The sequence below is a fragment of the Mobula birostris genome, chromosome 17 (genome assembly GCF_030028105.1).
Source record: "Mobula birostris isolate sMobBir1 chromosome 17, sMobBir1.hap1, whole genome shotgun sequence".
In the NCBI taxonomy this organism is placed as follows: domain Eukaryota; kingdom Metazoa; phylum Chordata; class Chondrichthyes; order Myliobatiformes; family Myliobatidae; genus Mobula; species Mobula birostris.
The window spans coordinates 38,752,735-38,771,450 of record NC_092386.1 but is presented as its reverse complement, the minus strand read 5'-3'; the positions used below and the strand labels follow the sequence as shown (position 1 = coordinate 38,771,450).

At 37.7% G+C, this 18,716-nt stretch overlaps 1 protein-coding gene across 2 annotated transcripts in view; it reads left to right on the top strand.

The window, feature by feature from the left end:
• Positions 1 to 18,172, top strand: part of LOC140211625 (guanine nucleotide-binding protein G(q) subunit alpha) — a 243,042-nt gene extending 224,870 nt beyond the window's left edge. For both annotated transcript variants that reach the window (XM_072281561.1, XM_072281562.1), the window contains one exon: positions 14,612 to 18,172. In XM_072281561.1, coding sequence (XP_072137662.1) covers positions 14,612 to 14,802 — 191 coding nt within the window. In that variant the 3' untranslated portion in view covers positions 14,803 to 18,172. The remainder of the gene's footprint in view (positions 1 to 14,611) is intronic.
• The last annotated feature ends 544 nt before the right edge of the window (positions 18,173 to 18,716 follow it).

The window sequence follows — 18,716 nt, the reverse complement described above, 5'->3', positions numbered from 1 at the left end:
TAATCCCTTTGCGTGGGCTATCTTCATAGCTGGAACAAATTTGATCCGTTGTTCCATAACTTCCCGTGGATAGTCTTTGTAAAACGAATCTCGGAACCCTTAAATTTAGAAACTCACTGTTTCTTTGCACATTTTATAATTTGGTCTTTAACTTTAAAGCGAAGAAAATTGACCAAAATTGGCTGTGCTTTACCTGATATCTGAGAGTTCGAAGTGAAAATTCTATGAGCTCTTTCAATATTGGGAGGCTGAGGTAGAATATCTGGAAACGGAGATTGAAACAAATTGGCAAAATAGTCCAATAAATTCCCACTCTCAGAACCTTCCTACAGTCCAACAATTCAAATGTTATTCCGACAAGATTTCGCCTCTAAATGGACAATTTTCCGTTGAGCCTGTTCCAAGTGGGTTGAAATATCCACAATCTGACGTTTCAATTCTTTAAACTCAGTATTCAAGGAAATAATATTTTCCTGTACAGTCTGAAAACTCTGTCCGAACGACTTCAACTCAGAAGTGTTATTGTCTATTTTGTTGTCGAGAGCCATCAACACACGTTCCAAACGCTCAGCCCAGACAGGCATATCTTCTGGTTTTTCCCTTTCCATTGCTGGATTCAAAGAGCTGCTTTCCACTTCTTAAAGGATGTGACATAATGACAACTATTCCCCTCTAAGATCCAAAAAATAAAAGTTAAAAATTCAAGGTTTAAACTGGGGAAAAGGAGGAATTAAAGGCAGCCACAAAATTTATGTATTACTCCGTTGAGCTGCAGGTGGAAGTCCAGACCAAGTTTTTTAAGAGCAGCTTAGAAACTGTCCTCGAGCCTGATGGTACGTCCTTTCTGACTTTTGTACCTTCAGCCTAAAGTGATGGAGAAGGGCACACATCTGGGCTGGTGGGGTCTTTGATTATGTTTGCTGCCTTATCAAGGCAGCGAGGGTATATTTCTTTGGAAGGTTAGTGGAAGGATGGACATTGTCACAGCAAACAGTAAATTGTTTCAGTTCTGAAATCAATAAATTTACGCATGCATGAGATCAAAGGAAAGCTGAGGATTAAAGAGCATAGAAACAGTTTATTGGAAATCCAAGTTAATAGCAAAATGAGGTTAAAGGGCTGCTTTATTTACTTTATATGATATAATCCTTTTTAACAGACTCTAGTGGTTTATTCAGAAGGCATACAACACACTGAATTAAATGTTTGCTCATATATCAACCTACATAGCACCATGATGTCATAGATTTCAAGCACAGAAGCAATCAATTTAGCACATCATTTCCACATTAGCAGAAAGCCTTTCTAACCTCCTTCCCACAATGTTCCAGATGATCCCACTTCATCTTAATTCAAGGTTTCTAAATCTTTTACTCTATGAATTCATTGCCCCCTCCCCCCACGCACACTCTCTTGATATTTGATCTCTCTTCTAATCCTTGATTTCATTACTATGAGCCTTTTCTGGTTATTGACCTTATTATCAATGTAAATAAGCGCTCCCTATCCACTATCTTGCCCTCTAGTGACTTTAATCAAAAATCTAATTCAGCCTTTATGTTACAGAAAGTCCCAAACTAATCATTCTTTCCTCATAATTATAATTCTGGTTTACCATCAACATCATGAATCTTTGTTCCCTGTGATAATTGGAACAATGCATAAAAGACGAGCTGAAGTTTTATACAGTTTGAATGCAACCTTTCTGTTCTTGTTATTCTATGCCTCAGCCAATTTCCTTTGCATCTTGTCCATCTGTTCTGTTACTTTTACTATACACTCCAACGACCTATTGTTTTTCCTATCATCCCACCACTTGTTGCATTTTCTTTTTTTCCTTTTTGAGCTTCCTGGATATTTGAATGTTTTTATACCTGAAAATAATTTGAGGATGGTTTTGACAAATCAGAAGCTGATGTAGGTCAGTGAGCACAAAAGAAAGGTATGAGGGAGACCTATTTTCATTCAGGATTTTGACAGTAGGTTTTGCATGAGTTTCATTTTATGTACGGTGAAAAATGGAGCAACTGGCAAAAAGTGCACAGGAAAACTCTTGTCTGTAGAATATAGAAGCATGGTGAAAGGTTCCAGCAGTACATATACTGTGGTGATGTTGGAGGTGGCCCGTCTTCAGTCTGCAATTTCTATTATGAAAGGGACCATAAATTCATGCAAGTGTCCTGATTGCAAATAATTTGTTTCATTCTGAGATGGTGGTCAGAAAATAAAATAGAATTAGTTAAGAGAAAATGGAGTTTGTGTTGGAAGGCTAAGGCAATGATTTTGATCTTAAAATATTGAAGACTATCAGATTGACTTGTGGGGTAAGAATGGATCCAAGGAAAGGTAATTTAACTCAGTTTGACATTGCTGACTGGAACTTGCCTCATTATTCTCTCCCTTTTTATGCTAATTCATATCTGTTGTTAGACCATAAGATGTAGGAGCAGAAGTAGGCCATTCGGCCCATTGAATCTGCTCCACCATTCAATCATAGGCTGATCCAATTCTTCTAGTCATCCCCACTCCCCTGCTTTCACCCCATATCCTTTGATGCCCTGGCTAATCAAGAACCTATCTATCTCTGCTTTAAATACACCCAATGGCTTGGCCTCCACAGCCGCTCGTGGCAACAGATTCCACAGATTTACCACCCTGTGATTAAAGTAATTCCTCCACATCCCAGTTCTAAAAGGACATCCTTCAATCCTGAAGTTGTGCCCTCTGGTCCTACACACCCCTACCATGGGAAATAACTTTGCCATATATCATCTGTTCAGGCCTTTTAACATGCTGAATGTTTCTATGAGATCCCCCCCATTCTTGTGAACTGCAGGGAATACAGCCCAAGAGTTGCCAGACGTTCTTTCATTCTGGAATCATTCTCGTGAATCTTCTCTGAACCCTCTCCAATGTCAGTATATCCTTTCCAAAATAAGGAGTCCAAAACTGCACACAATACTCCAAGTGTGGTCTCATGAGTGCCTTATAGAGCCTCAACATCACATCCCTGCTCTTAAATTCTAGAAATGAATGCCAACATTGTATTCGCCGCCTTCACCACTGACTCAACCTGGAGGTTAACCTTTAGGGTATCTTGCACAAGGACTCCTTTGCACCTCTGCATTTTAAATTCTTTCCCCATCTAAATAATAGTCTGCCCGTTAGTTAAATAAATTTTGCACAAAGTTTTTGGTTTAATGCAGATTTATTTATTTATCTCACGTACTGAAACGTTTGTGTTAACAACCAACTTTTAAAACACAAGTAGCTGTTTCCAGTATTATCTCTTACCTCTCACTTCAACCGTAAACATGTTTATGGTAATATTGTGACCACTTGGAACATTTAAGTATTCTACCTTATTGTCAGCTTAATATTATAGTTGCACAAATGTAATCACTGAATGTTCAAGGGCGCAGTTGTTGTCAAACTCTCCCAGATGTAGCGACAGAGACTTAAATTATTAGCTGTAGCCTTGTCATTAATAGTTTGCATTTTTTATATGTTCTATCAGTTTAGTAAATATACATAAAATCGAACAATAATGAAAATAAAATTGCATTTATCTGTCAGATCTGTTGAATGTGTTCGATAAAACATTGCAACTATATGTGTTGTATATAAATTGGAAAAATCGGATTAACTATAACCCAACTACTACTGGGTCTACTCTAAATTTTGAATAATTTAAGATAATTTAGTAAGAATAACATGCCAATAAGATAATAAGCACAAATATATGCTCTTATAATTTCCATGTGATGCACGGAAGTGGTTTGTGTAGTAAGGTTGAGGGATGGAGTCTGCTGCTATAAAATGGAAAACAAATTTGAAAGTGGCATCCTGCAGGTGGCAGTAACACCTTGAAAAAGTGACCATGTACAAATAATTAAAAACAGAAGAAACCAAGAAAATGTGCATACATTCCAGCTGTTTAATTAATTAAAAGCAACAGAAGATAATGAATAACACTCCAGTGGAGCATGTACAACATTATTGATTAAGAAGTTAAACCAAGATCTGTTCAGACTGGTCATAATTGAAAGATCATAGATAAAACTTGACAGGCATTCCTTCATCACTAGACATGAGTTAATTAACTGTTGATTGAATTATTATGAGACATTGTTATTAAATAGTTGTTTAGTGCAAGCATGTTATTAATGTGAGTCATTATCAAAAAAATTTCATGAAATTAATGAATCCTAAAGGTTCTGCTTTGACAGAAAAATTCCTGGTGAGGTTGTACAAATTTTGAAACATTAACCTCCTCAAAGCAGATCTAAAGTTGTGGATCAAAACAACAAAAAATCTGTGTGTGGGTGAAATCTGTATATAACAGTTCAAAGAAAACCTAAAATTAAATGAAATTATCGTGGCATGGTTATCACATTCCTTACATTCTCCTTATTTAGGATCCATTTTTGTTATTTACTGAGTTAATATAAACTTCACCATCAAACAGAGAATAGTGCATTGGTTAATTGTTTTGCCAGTCACCAAATCTTCAAATGGCCCACTTGCAATTACTCATCTAACTGATGGTACTTAACAATTTTTGTTGAAAGACAGGAAAATGGGAAGGGAACATTATGTAAGTTCTGAAGAGGTTTCCATTAATTCAGCACAGGCCTCTCTTGTGATACTGAACTTGCCATCGAATCAGGGATTCACTGGGATCTCCTGGTTGTCAAATTCGTGGATAGTCTCTTTTACAAGGAATCCAGCTGCACTACCCTGTGTCAGCAGACCTGGATTATTGAATGCAGTAGGCACATTAATGTTGCTAATCTGAAATATAAGCCTACAACTGCAGGTGTTCTCAATATTTGTACCTGATTCTTTTTTGCTTAACAAATGTCAATCATTTCAAGTAGTTCTTTGAAACTGGTTTGAATTAAAATTGACCCATTCCCCCAAACAAGGGAAGTTCAGTGGAAATCTTCATTGACTTAATGTTAAGAACACACATGCGGTGTTCAATGCAACATGCCTTACAGAATTTCTACCCTGTGTTTTGTCATGGCAGTAAGAGACCATGTACCAGGTTGATAATTTGTTTTTGAATTATCGCTTTTCCTTCATATTTTCAGACAGCTTCTATGGAGCTGTTGTAGAGAAAATGAGTTAGTGGAGATGTAGTCTTGGTCTGTTAAGCTATTTCCTTAGTTGATGTGATAAACTGATCAATACTAATTGGACTGTGTTGGACATCCTTCACGATTGTAACTGTTCTCTCTTCTTTTTGCTTTTTCAACTGGCTGCACTGTTGGGCAAATTAAAATTTGAAGTTAATCTTCACATGTGGTTTTCCTGACTGTGATCGTGGGTTAACAAACTAATTTGCAAAGTTGTTGGTGTGAATTGCTCTTATCCAGACTATTCATTCTTTCAATAGATTACGTTTTTTATTTATTGTAGGACTGCTTGTCTTTGTTGATTTAAAAAAAAATTGGTTCCATTGCTTATATACTGCAAGTTGCTTGTATATTTCACACATCACTCTTTGTCCTTGCTCATCTGAAGCAAATGATTAACTTCTGTAGTTCTTGGATTCTAATGTCAGAAGAAATTTTATTTCACATTTTTTGTCAATTTATAAGCCAATTTAACAAAGTGTGCTAAGTCAAATCTAATGTTAAAATGTAAAACAATCAGGGGTTTATCTTGTGCCACACTATAATTTGTTCACTGTGATTTTTTAACTATTTCTGATGTACTGTTACTCTGTTCACTATAGTCTGATACTTCGAAGCTCAAGTGGCAAAGTATTGCAATATATTATAATTACTGTAGGTGAGACATTTCGCATTTTTCTCTACAGTGCCGGTAAGTTTCAAGACTTTCCCCACAAAATACATTGTCCCAAACCTACTACCCAATTCTACTGATGATTTCCTGGCAGTGATTTGTCATTACAGTGTACATGGGTCAAAAAATATGCAGTGTATTGAGCTAGAATAAGGTAAATCAATAACAATGCAAGTAATTGATAAAGTGCAAGATCATAACAAGATACACAGGTTTCCCCCGCTATCTGAAGGTAAAGTGTTCCTATGAAACGGTTCGTAAGCGGGAATGTTGTAAAGTGAATGAGGAATTACCATTTATTAATATGGGAAATTTTTTTGAGTATTCCCAGACCCAAAAAATACCCTACAAAATCATGCCAAATAACACATAAAACCTAAAATAACAGTAACATATAGTAAAAGCAGGAATGATATGATAAATACACAGCCTATATAAAGTAGAAATACTTTTCAGCACTGTCTAGCGTAGCGAAAATCTCACGGCAGCACTCTCGACGCAAGCGCTCTCGGCAGAAGCACTCTCTCCAGTAACCTTTAAGCTGTGAAGCTGCCAAATCATACCAAATAACACATAAAAATGCACAGCCTATATAAAGTAGAAATAATGTATGTACAGTAACCAAACTCACTATTGCCATATTGTTGATGGTTGGAAGCCTTTAGAATCGTTCACTGCTTCAGGACACAGTTTCCTCCAAACACCATTCCTCATCAAGACTGTTAGCCTATCGAGAGCATCTCCAGTGTTGGCGATTGCCAATTTTGTATTGTATTCTTTCCAGATCTCTCGCAAAGACGCTTCGGAGTTGCCCTCTCCATCAATGGTACTTACAATAAAACACATCACATTTTCTGTATAGTAAGCCTTAATTGTGGCTATTAGGCCTTGGTCGCACGGCTGCAGCAATGATGTCATATTCGGCGGTAAGAACGCAACACAAATGTTACCGCCATACTCGGTAATGCCAGGTGGATGAGCAGCACAATTATCAACAATCACAAGACATGTATTATCGAGGTTATTTTCTCTACATTATTTTTCAACAAAAGGACTAATGTATCCACTTATGTACTCAGAAAAAAGTATTTGGGTATTCCAACCACTTGGATGTGAACGGAACACAACGGGAAGTGTTTTCTTATCAACGCCTTTAAGTGCCTTCGGATTTTCTGAATGGTACACTAGTAGAGGCTTAAGGACAGCATCACTAGTGGTGTTAATAATAGGCATTAGGGTAAACCTGTCCTTCGATGCCTTGTGTCCCTTAGCCTGCTTTTTTTCTATTGAAATAAATGTCTTGCTCGGTAATTTTTTCCAATAAATTGCAGTTTTGTCACAGTTAAACACTTGCTTATACGAATAACAAAACGCCATTTCTCTCTGCGTATAAATAGTGCGAATGGTGGACGCAGGTAAGTTCAACACGCAGACAATGTCCTTACTTCATTCACCACGATCGAAACGCTTAATTATGTCCAGTTTTACGCTAAGTGCAACACCTTTACGAGCTCTTTTAGGCTTTTCCGATACCTTAGAACTCATCTTGCTAATGGATGCACAAAATAAATTGAGGTAAGGCACGTGTTTAAGCAATGCCGGCTGCCGCGGCTAAAATGCAGTTCCGGGGGAGGAGCTTGGCTGCTCGGGCACGTGCTGTCTTTTTTCGTAACAGTGAAAACACCTTCTGTTAGTGAAAACGGGTAACTAATGTAGGTCTTTCGTAACAGCGAGGTGTCGTGAAGCGAATGTTCGGAAAATGGGGGCCACCTGTATTGAGAGGCCAAGTGCCCATCTTATCATATAAGAGGCCTGTTCAAGAACCTGACAGCAGTGGGATGGAAACTGTCCTTGATTCTGGTGGTGTACCCTACGGGCTGCAGGCATTTGTATCTTATGCATGATGAGGAGAGGCAGAGAAGAGAGAGTGTCCGGGGTGGTGGGGTCTTTGATTATGCTGGCTGATTCACTGAGGCAGCGAGAAGTATAGACAGAATCCGTAGACAGGAGGCTGTTCCTGTGATGCTCTGAGCTGTGTCCATAACCCTCTGTAGTTTCTTGCAATTACATGCAGAACAGATGTCATACAGATGTTATGCATCCGTGCTTCTGTGGTGTCCCCATAAAAATTGGTAAGAGTTGCAGTATTTTAAATTATAATGTGCTATAATTTATTTTATATACTACAGTATATACGATAAAATAATAATAAGTAATATTATAAGATTAAAAATTACCGTAGTAATTTCTTTCTCCTCCCCCTCTTCTTTTCTATTCCCTATTCTGGCATCCCTCTTATTCCTTCTCTTTTCATCTACCTATCACATCTCTCTGGTGCCCTTCCTCCTGTTTCTCCCATTGTCCACTCTCCTCTCCTATCAGATTCCATCTTTTCTAGTCTTTTACCTTTTCAAAGTATCTTGTCACAGCTTCCCACTTCTTCCCCTCCCCCCACCCATCTATCTTTCCCTCATCTAGGTTCACTTATCACTTTCCAGCTTGTACTCCTTCCCCTCCTCCCACCTTCTTATTCTGACTTCTTCCCCTTTCCTTTCCAGTCTTAGTGAAGGGTCTCAGCCCAAAACATTGACTCTTCATTTCTTTCTATAGATGCTGCCTGACCTGAGTTCCTCCAGCATTTTGTATGTATTACTCTGCATTTCTAGAGTCTGCGGAATTTCTTGTGTTTATAACTGTGAGAATCTGTGGGTTTCTAAACGATCTCAGTAGATAGTCTCTCTCCAGAGATGGATACAAAGAGATCAAGAAAGCTGAAAGAGGTGTCAGGTGTGGACTAAGTAAAATAGAGGAAGGGTAAAAGTTGGTGGCGAAGTTGATGAAACCGAGCTCAGCATGTGCAGTAGAGAAAAATGTGAGGAGCATTTCTAGTGTAGGTTTGGAATATGGACAGTTCCTTGTAGCTGATAAAAAGACAGGCATATAGCCCTCTCCATCAATGAGCACATCTACACAGAGCACTGTTGCCAGAAAGCAGCATCCACCATCAAGGACCCCCACCATCCAGTCCATGCTCTCTTCTTGCTGTTGCCATCGGGAAGAGGGTGCAGGAGCCTCAGGACCCACACCACCAGGTTTCAGGAACAATTATTACCCCTCAACCATCAAGGCTCTTGAAACCGGAGGGAGTAACCTTACTGTGCTTCACTCGGCCGTCATTGAACTGCCACTAAACTGGATTCTCTTTCAAGGGCTTTTCATCTTCATGTTCTGAATATTGTTTATTTATTATTATTTCTTTTTTTCTTTTTGGATTTGCACAGTTTGTTTTTTTTTGTACATTGGTTGTTCACTGCCTGTTGGCTGTGGTCTTGCATTGGATCTGTTGTGTTTCTTGTATCTACTGTGGTTGCCTGCAAGAAAATGAATCTTGTAGTTTTATGTGGTGACGTATGGTGACTTTGACAATAAATTTACTTTGAACTTTGGAGTCACAGTAATTCCAGTTTTTACCTTAATATGCTCAGCAAACTACTGTTCAGGATGAGAGCTGGCTCTTTTAATCAGTGAGTGTGCAGGGACTTGAATGGTAAACACAATTCAAGAGATTACTTTTGCTTCTGAAAATAATATTACTTCCCTGACTGGGGCATGGACTTAAAATTAGGTTGACCATGACATTGTTTACTTACATCTGTGATATAGGAAATTTAGAATTATTACTAGAACCATTTTGTCTTCTCAGATTGTGACGGTCAGTAGTCAATCAGTGGTAGCAACTCTGTGCTTAAGAAAGGCCGAAAGATTTATTTACTTACAAGTTCCTGTCTTGCATACAAAACTTCATATTTTACTTTCAAAATGTTTTGAATATTTAAGGTAAAATTAGTCCTTGTTGGCTTATCTCATAATCCTAAATTGCCTCGATTGTAAAGTAAAAATATCACTACACAGATGATTGAAGGCAGTTCATCAGGCCTGCAACATTGGGGTCAACCTTCCTTTGCCCAGAGTTAACAGTCCGCTTGCCCCTGGGATATACTATTTCCCTTATTGTGCCCTGGATACATTTAATGTAATGGAATTAAGCAAAGGAGCTGGTTCAGCTGAGCAGCCAGCTTCAGTCACAACATCTATTGAATCCCCATCCGCTGGTTCATTGCCTGTTTAATGTTGCTGTGATAGAATATCTTTGACAATCCCAAGCAACCAAAATCATTTGAAACCATTTTAGAAACATAGAAACAAAGAAAACCTACAGCACAATACAGGTCTTTCGGCCCACAAAGTTGTGCCGAACATGTTCTTACCTCAGAAATTACCTAGGGTTACCCATAGCCCTCTGTTTTTCTGAGCCTCATGTACTTATCCAGGAGCCTGTTAAAAGACCCTATTGTATCCGCCTCCGCCACCGCCGCTGGCAGCCCATTCCACACACTCACCACTCTCTGCGTTTAAAAAAAAACACTTATCCCTGACATCTCCTCTGCACCTACTTCCAAACACCTTAAAACTGTGCCCTTTCGAGCTAGCCATTTCAGCCCTGGGAAAAGCTCTCTGATTATCCACATGATCAATGCCTCTCGTCATCTTACACACCTCTATCAGGTCACCTGTCATCCTCCGTTGCTCCAAGGAGAAAAGGCCGAGTTTACTCAACCTATTCTCATAAGGCATGCTCCCCAATCCAGGCAACATCCTTGTAAATCTCCTCTGCACCCTTTCTGTGGTTTCCACATCCTTCCTGTAGTGAGGCAACCAGAACTGAGCGCAGTACTCCAAATGGGATCTGACCAGGGTCCTATATAGCTGTAACATTACCTCAATCTCAATCTCACGATTGATGAAGGCCAATGCACCCACTGTATGCCTTCTTAACTACAGAGTCAACCTGTGCAGCAGTTTCGAGTGTCCTATGGACTCGGACCCCAAGATCCCTTTGATCCTCCACAATGCCAAGAGTCTCATCATTAATACTATATTCTGCCATCATATTTGACCTACCAAAATGAACCACCTCACTCTTATCCGGGTTGAACTCCATCTGCCACTTCTCAGCCCAGTTTTGCATCCTATTGATGTCCCACTGTAACCTCTGACAACCCTCCACACTATCCACAACACCCCCAACCCTTGTGTCATCAGCAAATTTACTAACCCATCCCTCCACTTCCTCATCCAGGTTATTTATAAAAATCACGAAGAGTAGGGGTCCCAGAACAGATCCCTGAAGCACACCATTGATCACCGACCTCCATGCAGAATATGACCCGTCTACAACCACTCTTTGCCTTCTGTGGACAAGCCAGTTCTGGATCCACAAAGCAATGCCCCCTTGGATCCCATGCCTCCTTATTTTCTCAATAAGCCTTGCATGGGGTACCTTATCAAATGTCTTGCTGAAATCCATATACACTACATCTACTGCTCTTCCTTCATCAATGTGTTTCGTAGCATTGATAAATAGGATTTGGTGATTCTTATCCCATGTATACTAAAGAGGAAGGATTAACCTCCGCTGAATCTTAGACCTTCGCTTGGAGCCTGTTGACAACAGCAGATATTCCCAGAACATTCAAATCAAAGGCATACAGACTGTACCCTAGATTGTCTCCAGGTATCATCTTCCACTGTTTAATATATCTATTTTGTTAGCCTCAAATTATCAAGAACAAAACTGAATGAGACTTTCAAATAGCAACCAGCTGTTGCCTTCTAAGGATAATATTTGGTGCAACAAAGAAGCCAAGAAAAATAAAAAAAATAGTTTTGGAACTCATAAAATTCCTGTCAGACAGAAGCCTTCATGCGATAAATTCGAAGTTGTTTTGATGCAACTGAGGTTAATTGGTAAAAAGCTGTGCTTTTAAGTGCTCACAGGAGTATAATAGCTGATTATTTTGTTTTTTTTTCAAAGCCTAGATAGGATTTTGTACAGCAGATTATGCACTGGCTTAAAACTACTTTTCAGTGTTGTATATAGATATTTGCAGCACAGCCATTTATTGATGTTAAATTGCTGCCATTTTAAAAAATCGTACTATTTAAACAAGTTATTATAGGGTCCTAGAGCAGAGAAACAGGCTCTTCAGTCCACCATACTAGCTATCAAACACCTCTCTATACTAATCCTGTAACCTGCAATGCCATGGCATTTCAATTGTTAGGCTAAATAATTAAATGTTACATGAGTCCCGATCTCCACCATCCCCTCTAGCAATATGTTCCAGATTTCAAATGCCCACTGGCTGAATAAAAGCCTTCCTCAAAACCCTTGCCCCACACCTTAAACCTGTCCTCTCTGCCCTCGGTAGTCCAAGGAAAACAAATCCCAGCTCATCCGGTTTCTCCTAATAATTGAAATGCTTCACCTCGGGCAGCACACTTTTGAATCTCCTCTGCACTCTCTCCAGTGCATTCGCATCCTTGAAATAATTGTATTTTGGTTTATTTTAATAGCTTATTAGTTAATAAATAATGGCCATTTCTCTTTTGTTTCAACAGTAAGCAGAGCAAGTCATAAACTACAGATATAAAAGGCTAATTTAGTGGTACAGGCAATACTCATGTTAGAGAAAATCATGATATGGAGCATTTTCTAGAGATGCAATCAACCTCCCCCACCCCATCCTGTAACATGGGGGTCAGCTGTACTGTAATGAAGGCAGTTTTATCATCTGCACATATGTGATCTATTTTTGTCACCTTTCCCCGAAAGTATTCAAGCATAAAAACATTAGGTGCTGGCACAGGACATAGGGACTTCTGATGTAAATACTGGGTTGCCATGGATGATTTGTAGCATTGTCTTCCTTTAAAACAAGGTACAGCAGGCGGTGAAAAAGGCGAATGGTATGCTGGCATTCATAGCAAGAGGATTTGAGTACAGGAGCAGGGAGGTACTACTGCAGTTGTACAAGGCCTTGCTGAGAACACACCTGGAGTATTGTGTGCAGATTTGGTCCCCTAATCTGAGGAAAGACATTCTTGCCATAAAGGGAGTACAAAGAAGGTTCACCAGATTGATTCCTGGGATGGCAGAACTTTCATATGATGAAAGACTGGATCGACTAGGCTTATACTCGCTGGAATTTAGAAGATTGAGGGGGGATCTTATTGAAATGTACAAAATTCTAAAGGGATTGGACAGGCTAGATGCAGAAAAATTGTTCCCGATGTTGGGGAAGTCCAGAACGAGGGGTCACAGTTTAAGGATGAAGGGGAAGCCTTTCAGGACCGAGATTAGGAAAAACTTCTTCACACAGAGAGTGGTGAATCTGTGGAATTCTCTGCCACAGGAAACAGTTGAGGCCAGTTCATTGGCTATATTTAGAAGGGAGTTAGATATGGCCCTTGTGGCTAAAGGGATCGGGGGGTATGGAGAGAAGGCAGGTACAGGGTTCTGAGTTGGATGATCAGCCATGATCATACTGAATGGCGGTGCAGACTCAAAGGGCCGAAAGGCCTACTCCTGCACCTATTTGCTATGTTACTGTGTAAATTTATATGGTTTGATTTGTCCTATTCACTCACAATATCAAAGAAAGCCTGTGTTTATATGGTGTAGTTCAAGTAGCTGTCAGAATATTCCAAAAAACTTTACAGCCAATTAATTACTGTATTTTGAAGTCTGGGCACGGTTATATTCTAGAAACACAGTAGGCAATTTGTACATATTAAGCATCCACAAACAGAGATAATTAGAGATATTCTGGATGATGTATGAAAATATCAAGTCATTGATCTTTCCTTTTTATTTTTGAACTTCCTAACTTCTCAAAAATATTCCACAAACTGTTTCAAATTCTCTGCTAATATAACTTCCCTTTTTAACGTTTGCTTTTTTTTTGAGAATGTACTTCTGTACACATGCGCGCGCGCACACACAGTTGCTGATTATAATTGTAAAAATCAGTGAAAATAATCTATCATCATTTAATTTTAAATCCTCAATGACTTTCAAGAATGCTCATGAAATAAACAGCTCCAATTCTTTTTTTTTTCCACAACTAAAACATCCCAGCCTTGATTGCAGTCTTTAAGCCTGGCCTGCTGCGTTCACCAGCAACTTTGATGTGTGTAGCTTGCAGTCTTTAAATTGTTTTTGTATCCCTTCTATAGAGCTATGAAAATTTTAGAGTCGATTGAGGATGGCAAAAAAATTGAGGTATGGAGAACAGAAATAAAAAAGAGGATGCTGCAACTACTCAGGAGGTCAGGTGCTCTCTACAAGGAGCAAAACAGAGTTATGGTTTTTCAATGCATAAGCTTTCACCAGAACCTTGAAAGCACCCTACTAGGTTCTTTGTATGGTATAGTGAGATCTATAGTAACCAAGGAGCAGTACACCAAATGTTAGTTTAAACCAGGTTTTCTTAACCTGGAGTCCACAGACCCTTGCTTAATGGTATTGGCCCATGGCACTAAAAAAAAAGTTGAGAACCCCTGTTTTAAACCATAGAGTGCCACCTCTGTCTATGCAGCACTCCCACAATACTGCACTGGAATCTCATTCTAAACCAAGTGCTCTTTTCACCATCTGTTGTTACAGAAAAGATGAATATTAACACCACGCAGAGCCTTTTTAATGGGTGGTTTTATGACTTATTGAGTAGTATATTTATTTATGGAGAAGCCTAATGAGTTTCTTTCAAATCAGTTAAATCATCAGTCACTTTGGAAATATGAACTGCATGCATGGCTTCTATGGTCGTTGCAAATTTATGGATCTGGTTATTCCACTTTCTTGTATCATCTCTATGTGATGACTTTTAATAAGGTTATTTAAGAAACATTTAATTATATAACCATGTCTCCTTTCCAATTATCTCATTAATAGGACCACAGCGAGATGCACAAGCAGCAAGAGAGTTTATTCTGAAGATGTTTGTGGACCTGAATCCTGATAGTGACAAAATTATCTACTCTCACTTCACATGTGCCACGGATACAGAGAATATACGGTTTGTCTTTGCTGCTGTCAAGGACACTATCCTACAATTAAATCTGAAGGAATATAACCTGGTCTAGTATATTAACTGACCTAACAATAAAAAGAGTAACTGTATTATCTGTGAAAATGATTTGCATAATTCTAATTTATTGCTATCCTGGACTCTGTACTTCCACAGAGTCTTAGTAAATATTATGATTTTATTTAACAAAAATGGGCAAAGATGCTGACACACGTTTGTGGCACCTGTCTACTTTTTAGGCAAAACTTTGTGAGTTCATGCAAAATTTTCAATTTTCACTGTAAATTCCCATTTTTGCACTCAAAGGGTTGGGTTTTTTGCTTTTATAAGCACATCCCTTCCCCTCCTCCTAATCCCCAAAGAATATTTGAGGTACAGTGTCCTTTTTATGAGGTGTTCCTCTTGACACTCTGTGGTACACAGTTACTGTGGTAATGTTTGATGGAAATCAAAGCTGTCAATGATAATTGTATTGTTTTTCTGATGGGCAAGAAGAATTGGTCATGTGAATTTTAAATTGCATATATATTATTTAAAGATAAAGTTTCATACTAAACAATTTATCTTCACTTTAAGTTATAAAGATGGGAGATCATTAAGCAATAGTTGATTGCCATCATGACTCAACTTTAAATGTTACCACACTGTTTCTAAAAAAACGTGGATAGATATAGGTAAGAATACAATATTGAGAATGTTATGTACTTGTAAAACAATATATGGGGTTTGAATTCTATTTATTATTGCCACTCTATGAATATTACTAAACTTGTTTTATGGAAAGATGCCAACAAAATGTCATATACACTATATTTGCTGATTTTTGCAATATCAACATAGGTCTTCTTCCTTAGGACTGTATCTGGAGACATCATTGACATCCATACTTTGCTCCAGTGTAACTTTTTGGCTTTTAATAAGGAACATTTTAATATTGCCACTCTGTCTTATTTGCTTTGCTAATTTAGAATTTTAATAGATAAAAATTGCTTTCCTCAAGAAGCCAAAAATAATGTGGTGTGAAACACTTGAGTAGAAGATGAATAGCAAGCAAATAACTTTGCAGTGTTGGCACTTTAGATCTCCTAAAAACAATTTGTTTGACATGCCAAAATAAATGAGAAAAAACTGGTGCTTTTTCACATTGTATAATATTTGCCATTACCTGTGTACTATTCTTTAACATAAGCTGCTTAGTGTCCATGACCAATTTTGTATCTAACTTTTTTACACATATGTTAAAAGGTACTGTAATCATGTTTTGATAAAAATCTTGTAAGATCCTTAATCTTAAAACAAAATGGTTTCATTTGCCATAACTTGCTGGAAAATGAACCTGTATTATTACTTTTGTCCAACCATAGACAAACTTAAAATTCTGAGGCCTGGGCTGTTAACAAAAGCAGATGAATGTTTGAAGAAGACAGGTTTGAATGAATGTCTGGTGTTCTTTGAGCTTGCTAGTTTTAAGATTTTTCTGTCTTTGAGGTTATAGCTCAAAAACTTCAAAGAAGTCAAGGTCAGTTAATTTTAAAGTTCCTGCACTGGCCATTGTCAAAGGTGGAACGCCTTTATGCATGGGTTTATGCTTCAACACAGTTTTTTTTTTGTTATGGAGTACCAAAGTTAATGGTCAGTGATTGTCTCCCTTCACTTCTGCTCCTTCACCTAACATGTATTAAAATGAACCAATGGACAAAATTCCTATAATTTGTACAAAAAAAACCTGGCTATAGGTTTAATGTAATTATGTACTTGTAATCATTGTGTGTATGTGTGTGTGTGTGCGTGTGCGTGCGTGTATGCGTGTGCATGCACGCGCATGTGTGTGATGTACACATATTGGCTTTGTGATAATTTTGGCAGATTGAATGTGCTGCATTGATATGTTTCTATGTAATTGTATTGTAAGTCATATAGCTAATTCACATTTTTGAATAACATTATTTACTTTTTTAAGACGTGAATGTAAATCTTTGCCAGTTTCTTTCTCAGCTACGGATTTGAAATGTCATTTTGGAAGTAAAGATAATTATCATACAGTCTGGTCTGATTAATATACATCACAACAAGTTTCTAATCATATAATTCCTTTTGTCAAAGTCTATCTTTTTCCAGAAAGATTGACCAAATGTCTTACCATGAAGTGGACAATAACTAGCTGCATTTCTTCTCATCGTCATGTGTGAAAGAAAATAATGTGCTTCGAAGAAATCCTTTGAAATTACAAAGTCTTTTAAAAATAAAATTGTATTCTAGGCAATTTCATTTGCTGATCCATGTATCCGAATGCTTTTGATAGGATTGGTCACAGTTTATATTGTAGTACATCCAAAATTTGTGTTTCATGCCTCATGAAATTGGCGTTAAGAACTTTGTGTATCAAAACCGAAGTCTGAGAGAGAAGATGACCTTTTGACTTTGCTGAAGTATATGTGCTGTATTGGGTGTTACAATTTGAAAGTTAAATGACAGCTCGTAATCTGCTGGTCATGCACCAGAGGGACCAATGCAGTGTTGCTCATTCCTATGAAAGGATCAAGACATTTTATATCATCAGTTTGAAGTAGAACTAATTATCATTTACGAGTTCATGTCATTAATTGCGAAATGAATAAATGAAGTTAGGTACGCTGTGTATAAAACAATGAAGATGGCCAGCTGCATGGTTTACTGTTGAAACACTGTCAATTTTTTTTTTATCTGAGCAAAATGTAAAACATTTGGCATACCGATAACCTTCATTTATTTCGTTTCACCTTTGCTCTGTCAACTGGTCTTTCTGGAATTTCAACATATTGGCACTTCAAGAGGAAATGATGAATGTCTGTGAGAATTTAAATATTTCAGTTAAAATACAGTATTATCGTGGTTGGGCATTCAGTTTGCTAATAACATGTACAGCTGATGAAATCTAAATTGCACAGGATAGTGAAATATAGTATGTATCATCATTTGTTACAGTGCCAATCTGGTGAAAACTCTGGTGAGATATTAATTTATGCTAGATAATCGTAACCTGCAATATTTAAAAGCATATTTGCTCTTTTAAAATTGTCATTTAAATGCATGCATTGTCATTGTTTGGGGAAGGAAAGCAGCTTTTGGAAAAATCTACTGTTGTATATTCATATCCCAAATGATCTCGCTGGTTACAAATATAGTATTTTTTGGCCATAATTTTGTACTGGTTTCATTTGATGCCTCCTGATGGTAATTTTCTTCTATCCTTTTTTTATGATGCTGACCCTAGAATATTTTTTTATTCCAATAATTTTAGACTGCACAAACAAATCCAGTATAATTGTTTTCTGGCAGTTGACTTTCTTGGGAGGAAATTTCAACAGTACCAATGTAGTTGCACAAAAAAAAACTTACATGTCCCTTGTCATTGATTGTATGTTCAATAAAATAGATACTTTGAATTTTTAGGGTTTCACATGGTCATTCTAATAATAGGAATTGATGAATTATTGCTACCAGAAACGGTCTGTCACAGTGTTACATTTTCAATAAAAAATGTCTCTGTACATTGCGTAACAACAAACGTAAAAGCAAGAAGTCACATTTTTAAGTATTTTTTTACATTCATCTTAACTGGTCTATGCATTCAATTATTTATAATCATTTGTAGCATGCTGACACAATTGACATTCGATATGCAGGTCAGTTCTGTTAATAATTATGCTGTGCAAAACAATATAAATGAGGGCATAAGTGGACAGTATCCAAAGAAAGGCAATGTGTGACAGATAGGCTAAGATATGACAAAGAAATATATATGTTTAGAGATAATGGGAGCCAATAAAAACACTAGTGTATGGTTCTCTGTGGAGTATGAAAAGTATACCCGTGTGCTTAAATCATTGAAATTTTAGAAGGGTAGTTTGAGAAAATGGTTATAAAATCAGTCAGAAAAATCCTGCACTATAGATTGTGTCATAAAATACAGGAGCAAAAACGTCATGG